At 33.6% G+C, this 7,639-nt stretch overlaps 1 protein-coding gene across 2 annotated transcripts; it reads right to left on the reverse strand.

Annotated features, from left to right (window-relative positions):
• Positions 1-4,242: 4,242 nt before the first annotated feature.
• LOC133675409 (putative E3 ubiquitin-protein ligase XBAT31) lies at positions 4,243-7,585 on the reverse strand. 2 transcript variants are annotated; one of them, XM_062096787.1, is made up of 8 exons: positions 7,171-7,585; positions 6,933-6,992; positions 6,754-6,825; positions 6,517-6,638; positions 6,260-6,400; positions 6,068-6,175; positions 5,590-5,815; positions 4,243-4,930 (listed from the first exon to the last, which is right to left on the reverse strand). In XM_062096787.1, the coding sequence occupies exons 1-8, from the start codon at positions 7,345-7,347 to the stop codon at positions 4,541-4,543; spliced, it is 1,296 nt and encodes a 431-aa protein (XP_061952771.1). In that variant the 5' UTR covers positions 7,348-7,585; the 3' UTR covers positions 4,243-4,540. The 2 variants fall into 2 exon arrangements, with proteins under 2 accessions (XP_061952771.1, XP_061952763.1); XM_062096779.1 differs by having other exon boundaries at positions 5,590-5,848.
• Between the last annotated feature and the right edge of the window lie 54 nt (positions 7,586-7,639).

Consider the following 7,639-nt stretch of genomic DNA (forward strand, 5'->3'; position numbering starts at 1 on the left):
TTATTTTTTAAATTATTTTTGTCGATTTTATTTTTTTAATATTGAGTTAGTTAAAAATTGAGCTTTGTAATTTTTTTCTTTAAAATACTGTGAATTGCTATAGTGTTTCTCCACATAGTTTTTTTATGATTTTTTCCAAAATTGTTTATCAATTTTTTTTTAATAATGAATTGGTTAACAATTATAACTGTGGCTTTTCTCACAAAACGTTACAATTACAATATAACTTTCCCCACATATTACTATGGATTGCTATAGTGCTTTTCTTGTTTTTGGTTTTTTTCAAAATTGTCTTTGTTGATTTTATTTTTTTAATATTAAGCTGATTAAAAGTTTAACTTTGTAATTATTTTTCTTTAAAACACTGTGATTTGCTACAATGTTTCCCCATATAGGTTTTTTTTTATGATTTTTTTCAAAATTATTTATCAATTTTATTTTTTTTAATATTGAGCTGATTGAGAATTACAGCTATGGTTTTTCTCCCAAAACACTGTGGATTGCTACAGTGTTTCCCCTCAAGGTTTTTTTAAAAGATTTTTTCCAAAATTATATTGTCGATTTTATTTTTTTAATATTGAGCTGCTTGAGAATTTAGCTTTGTATTTTTTTTTCTTTAAAACATTGTGGATTGTTACAGTATTTCCCCACATGGGTTTTTTCTTTTTTCTGTTTTTTCTGTATGATTTTTTCCAAAATAATCTTTGTCGATTTGATTTTTTAAATATTAAGCTGGTTAGAATTTAACTTTGTAATTTTTTTTAAACATTGTAGATTGCTATAATGTTTCCCCACATGGTTTTTTTTAATGATTTTTTTCAAAATTTCCTTTGTTGATTTTATTTTTTTAATATTGAGTTGGTTGAGAAGTACAATTACAATAAAGCTAAATCATGTTGGGAAAGCACCGCAGCTTTCCTCACAAAACACTGTAGATTGCTACAGCAACATAGTTTTTTCTTCTTTTTTTGTGTTTTTTTTTTGTTATGATTTTTTTAAAAAATTATCTTTGTCAATTTTATTTTTTTAATATTGAGCTGGTTGAGAATTTAGTTTTGTAATTTTTTTCTTTAAAACACTGTGAATTGCTACAGTGTTTCACCACTTAGTTTTTTTTTTCAAAATTATCTTTGTACGATAAAGCTAAATCATGTGGGGAAAACACTGTAGTTTTCCTCACAAAACACTGTAGCTTGCTAGAGTGTTTCCCTACATAATTTTTTTTATTATGATTTTTTCTAAAATTATCTTTGTCGATTTTACTGGGAAAAACACTTTAACTTTCCTCACAAAACACTGTGGATTGCTACAGTGTTTCCCCTCATGAGTTTGTTTTTTAAATTGTCTTTGTCGATTTGTTTTTTAATATTGACTTGATAAAGAATTTAGCTTTGTAATTTTTTTTATTAGCAGAAAAGCTAAATCATGTGGGGGAATCACTGTATCTTTCCTCACAAAATACTATAGATTATTACAAATCATTTTATTTAGTCTCTAAGTTTTTTTTATCACCAACACAACTTTTTTTCCATCATAGAATATTGGCTTCATCACACCTTCAGTTTTCATTACTTATCTAGCACTAATTTGCAATTATAATAATATTAAGTATATTTGTTTCATAGCTCGTGATAGCGTGTAAGCATGTCATCTTGTGTTTGTATATATAGACACACATACATGAAACTACATGAAAGTAATAAAAAAGAAGAAGTTAAATAATTAGAAGATCAAACAAAAGTTTGGCTAGCTACTTTTCCTTTAAGAAATCAATCAATAACTAATTCTAAGGGTATAATATTCCATTGTTGACCCAAAAGGAATCAAGAATCCTACCAAATCATGGTCACATAGCACTTAAATTTCTATGTTGGAAATCAAAATCAGGCATTATATATATATACATATGTTTCACGGCTTGAATGCCTGCAGCCTGCTGAAGAATACGCCATGCTTTCTTTCTTTGACGGTACAAATTTTTTTTTTTATTTTTTGAAATATTTGAAAAATGACGATTACTTGGTCTAATTCTTGAGGATTTATTTTTTAAATTAGCATTGTTGGTTAAAAGTCTTGCCAAAATAATATCATTTGAAAAAACTTTGCAAAATATTATATTCTTACCACAACAGTATATTTTTACTTCATTATATTTTCAAAGCATGCTTTTAAAAGTGACAACTTAATATGTTGTTTCACTGATAATCTTTTTGTTTAACTGGTCAGCTGGTTGATTTAGTTGCATGAATCGATCGATTATTTTATATAAAAATCATAATTTTATAATTTTTTTTAAAATATATTTTATGAGTGTCGATGATATAGTCAAACTTGTAATCACAGATAATTATAGGCAGTTGAATGTAAGTATGTTATATCTAGATAAGAATTTGCTCTAAATAGATTATGTGGATGACCTGACAGATGTATTTATGAACTAGAGGAACAGGTCTAGGCTAAAAAGAGAGATCTGGTCGCGATAGACGATAATGATGACTTAAAAAGATTATAATTTTTTATTTGATTGTTAGATTGCACTCAAATGTTATTATGGAATCACTACTCTAACTGTCGGATCTCTAGATATAAAAAATAATCATCCTGGGATCTTGATTTTGATAATTTTATAAATTATTTTATTATTTTCAGAACCGATCGATCAATTAATCGTTATAAATTAGTTTACTAGTTAATTTTAAATTTAATTAATAATATCACAGCTGTCGACCACCGTCAATTAAGATTACGATGCAGTTAAAAAAATGTAAAATTTAATAAAATATTATAGTCAAGAACCGTGATATATATATAAAAAAAACATGTTATTTCACCGGAACGGAACTCTATGCTTAATTCTCCATTTGTGTTGGAATATCCCAATTTTTTCAATTCTTGATGGCTGCCTGCCAGCGACTTTTCGAACCGCTGATATTTCTGCTCGATGTGAATTCCACCAGTAATTGATGGCTAATTATTTTTTTATTGTCTGGAAATAACACGTTCCCATATCCATGTGAATATTATATCCTCGACCTCGAGCTAGCTTGATCGGAAATTCAGGTCTATAATATTTACTCTTTTTTTTTTTATTATTAGTCAAATAGGGCCCTGAAAAATGCCCCATCTCTCTCTAAGGTCATAGACTCATAATCTAATATTTGTTAGCGAAAAGACGTATTGGTGGATATTCTTGACTGCTTTATAGCAAATCCTTTGTTTAAAGAAGAAAACCCTATCATATATAAATATAAATGTCACTACACATAAAGAATCAAGTGACATTTTAAGATATGATTTATATTATTATTTAATATATTTTTTTAAATAAAAGTTTTTTAGTTTGAAACTTGCACAGATTCATATTATCTTCTATTTAATTTTTTATCAAATAAATGGGAATGGTAAGATTCAAACTCATGACTGTTTGGTCATCAAAACTCTAATATTATATTAAAGAATTATTTTAATTCAATAACTTAAGTTATTAAATAAAATCTAAGATATGATTTCCTACATTCAAATAAATGGGGCGTGCTTTCTCCTTGCAGATCGGCCTTATCCACTCAGAAATTACTCAGAGACAGAGCATACATGTTAACGTGAGAGTTGTGAGCAAAACGAGTAGAAACAAAACGCCTCTTACGGCGTTTACCACTTCAGGCAACCCAAGAGTCTTCGGACCCAGGCGGAGAAAGTCAATACCGTGTCGACGTCAGGGAAGGGGATATGTTGGGCAGGCCATCGGATTATCGTCACCTGAAAATAAATGCTTCCACGAAAGGAAGAGCTTGTAGCGTACTTATCTGAGGAAGTCATTATGTAAAATGAAGTAGAGTACACTGATTAAAAACGATAACTGAACAAAGGCCAGCCAATTATAGGCCTCCTAATTCCAGTTAGGTGTGCCTGTGACGCTCATTGGTCCATCCACGTGTCTATAATCGTCTCAGATCATGTTCATTGGGCCCCTGCCCTTCCACCCTGACTTCCTTCAACTTGTTATTATTATAAATCGTAATATCATGTAGCCTGAGGTAGCTGCAGTGATTCAGTTGTTACTTTCCAAGATGAAAAAAAACACTCTTTTACCATTACGGATATCTAACAGAACTTCAGATATATTTTATTTAAAAATATATTTTATTTGAAAATATATTAAAATAATATTTTATTATTTTTAAAATTTTATTTTTAATATTTGCTTATTAAATTTAATAATCTAAAAACACTGAAGAAATATAATTTTCCCAAAAAAAATTTAAATCTTAGGCAATCGGCTTTTTCGCCGCCAAACGCCCCCAAAGATAACAACAAGATGAACCGCAGCGGCAACCATATTTCCAAACCTACCAATCCAAGCTTTCTTATTTTTCACATCTACATGGCTACTTGAGCCAGCTATCTATCTATCTATATATAGAAACCCAATTGGGTCCAGCACCGACACGTGTCCTTGATATTTTTGCCCTCGCTTTGGAACTCAAGGAATCCTTGATTGCCGAATGGAGAATATTTGATAATCAAACGCTATCAAGTATCATCAAGGCTTATCCACCCACTCATTTCCTGCAGCAATCCTTCCTGAGCCACGGCCACCCATTTTTCCAAATGTTGCTGATAAGCCCTTGAAGCTGCTGCTTCCCTCACTGAAGTTCAGTGACCTCCTGGACTTTCTCAGCTTTGGGGAACCAACGTCCCCAATGTCCTGATCAGCATCATTGCAATCCTTCATCTTAGCAACCACTAGGCGGGCAATGGTGCTACGACAGAATGGGCAAACTGGAGGGGTAAGGCATGCGGTTGTAGGGTTGGGTTTGTTATGGCAGCAGAGGGCCAGTGTGCATTGTGCACACATCTGATGGCCACAGTCTTCGACTTCAATTGTACAAACCTGCTCAAAGCATATGCAGCACAACTCTGTATCGCTTGCCTGCATTGTATATTTACAAAATAGACTAGTTAGTCCCATAACGTCAAACTGTCTGCTACCCGCTTCAAAGTAGCTCAGCCAGCATTGGCCCTAAGAAAGAAATTTGCAAAATATAATGACGATACTAATAATAAAAAAAAGATAAAAAGGAATTCGCCAGCTAAAACAGGAAACAATATAACAGACAGAGATTCTAGAGCAAGTGTTAAGCTCAGCAAGACGTGTTTAGCTTTCATCTAATATTTGCTTAAGAATCTGAAACTCCAATTTCAGCTGAAGAATCAACTACGAGGATCCTATTGATATCTATGCTTAAACATCAATTGTATATCATGATCTATGGCAGAAGCTGTCACTTTCATTATTCAGTTTTGAGCACATCACTGATTATCAAATGTTAAAGGAGTAAAAGTTATTTATGGGTCTTCAATGGCTCAGAAACTAAAACACGAGTTCACATGAAAACTTGAGACTTTTGAAGTAAAAGCTTTTAAAACTAGTTTTAGTTTTGAAACACTCGCCAAGCTCATCCATTTTCTGCGTCAAGTTTTCCAGCTCTCAAGAAATTCGCAACTCTGGCCTCTCATTTGTTTACATTTGTTTCCCGTTGATTTTTTTTTTTTTAAACGATCCCTTACAGATAAAGCATGGAAAATCACCTCAGATATATTATCATCTGTCCCATCATCAGAATGTGATGGAGATGGAAGAGAGTACCCAGTTCCCTTCAAGATGTTCTTTTCCCTTTCCCTGTTGGCCTCCATCAAGGCACACTCTAGCAGAGCTTTTGCCTCTTGATTCAACTCACTGATGAACTTCAACGGTGACGGCCAAACAAGAGGCTCTGCTGACGAAGGATTGAGAAGAGCTGCACATGTTCCATTTCTGTACTTCAAAGCAACTACATAAGGTATTCTCCTGCATTTGGATGACCATGTAAATAACAAAGCATTCAAGCTATAAAGCAACTACTGTGATAACATTACGGAACCCTATGCTTTCTGCCTATTTCACTTGCAAAACATTTTCCAGAATACATCAAAGAACAAGGAAACTATATGCTTTGTTAGCCAATATCATTGCATAAAGAAGGTGTTAAAAGGTTCTAAATTAATGAAAGATGAAATCAAATAATACCCAGATGCATCTCTTTGCATACGATCTGCACCCCATGCCAGCAATTCACGAATACAATCAAGAGATCCTCCTCTGGCAGCCAAATGAAGAGGAGTGGTCCCCGGGGAGCTGTAGCAGCAATAAATCAACACAAATTAAAACAAGAAATCATATCAAAGGTAAATAAATAAGTAAGATGAAATATCACTATACCCATATCCGCCTGTTGAAGAACAAACAAGAGCACCGTTGTCTAACAAGATATGTACACATTCAGGCCGACTTTGACGGGCTGCTAAATGCAATGGTGTTGCTCCTCTACCGTCTCTGATATTGACAAACCGCGTATATCCCCTAGATTACAATTCCCACACAAGTTATTACCATAAAAACTAAAAGTCAAAATCATCAAGAAGAAGAAGAATGAAAAGGAAAACGAAGCCAATCTTCAGAATGAAAGATATAGTTACCAAGAAACAGCAACAGGGCTGGATTGAACAGCAGAAAGAATAGCTTGAAGGCAATCAGAATGGCCATAGTAAGCAGCAAAGTGCAAGCAAGTTCTTCCATTAAGTGAATCAAACTTCAACATCTGAAAAAAACAAAACAACTAACGTCATCAGTATTCTAATTCACAATTAAAATAAGAATAAGATAACCTCTAAAATAAAAATATGAATACTATGAAGTCTTGAACTACGACATACATTTGCTCCTGCTTCGACGAGCTTCTTCACACATGAGATTTTGCCATGCATTGCAGCCAACATAAGCGGAGTCTATCACCATTCACAATCAACAAATCAAAATCACAAGTAAAAAGAGCTATACCACAAGATCAAACCAAAAGAGAATTCACATTCAAAGAAGATTACAATGATATTACCTGCTTCTGACGATTCACCATATCAGGATCCACAGATCGCTCCAGAAGCATTGATAAAATCTGCAACAGATGGCAAAATCCATTTTCCATCAGCATTCACCAAAACAGAAAGAATCTCACGCCAAAAAGAAAGGGTAAGAAGTTTAGACCCCAAAATCAACAACCCAAAAGAGTAGTTATTAACTAGTATAGAAAAACACCAAAATCAACGCTTAAGAAGAAAAGCAAGAAAAGGGACCTCGATCTGGCCATTGGCAGCAGCAATATGAAGCGGATACTGGCGATCATAAGTAGTTTGATAAAGCAGAGATGGGTCTCTCTCAAGCATAGCATTTACAGTGTCCAAGTCACCGAAATGCACAGCAGAGAAGAACCTATGATCTTGACTCGCTGCACAACTCAGTCCCTGGCCCATGATATATAGATAAAATAAAAATATTGCAAAGACTGGCTCTCTTTCTATATGTAAAACGGCGCGCACTTCACCCTCCGCTCACCGGAGAGGCGCTGCACCACCACCTTCTCCGACGAGAGGTGGCTCTCTCTCTCTCTCTTCTCCCTAACTCAGCTTTGCTGGATAGTCATTGGGAAACAAAGGTTCGTATCTTTAATAAGTCTAGAGAGAGAGAGAGAGAAGTGTTGTGGTACAAATCGTATTATTTTTTTTTATAGAGAGAGAAGGCATAGTATTGGAGTTTGGAGCTGCC

Source organism: Populus nigra, chromosome 1 (assembly GCF_951802175.1).
Source record: "Populus nigra chromosome 1, ddPopNigr1.1, whole genome shotgun sequence".
Taxonomy (NCBI): Eukaryota; Viridiplantae; Streptophyta; class Magnoliopsida; order Malpighiales; family Salicaceae; genus Populus; species Populus nigra.

Excerpts from the sequence above, each read along its gene's own strand:
- LOC133675409 (XM_062096779.1), bottom strand. The coding sequence starts at position 7,347 with ATGGGCCAGGGACTGAGTTGTGCAGCGAGTCAAGATCATAGGTTCTTC. Across the intron at positions 6,826-6,932 it reads TGGTGAATCGTCAGAAGCAG|ACTCCGCTTATGTTGGCTGC; the intron begins GTAATATCATTG and ends GAATGGTGATAG. Across the intron at positions 5,849-6,067 it reads ATGCAAAGAGATGCATCTGG|GAGAATACCTTATGTAGTTG; the intron begins GTATTATTTGAT and ends ATCCAAATGCAG.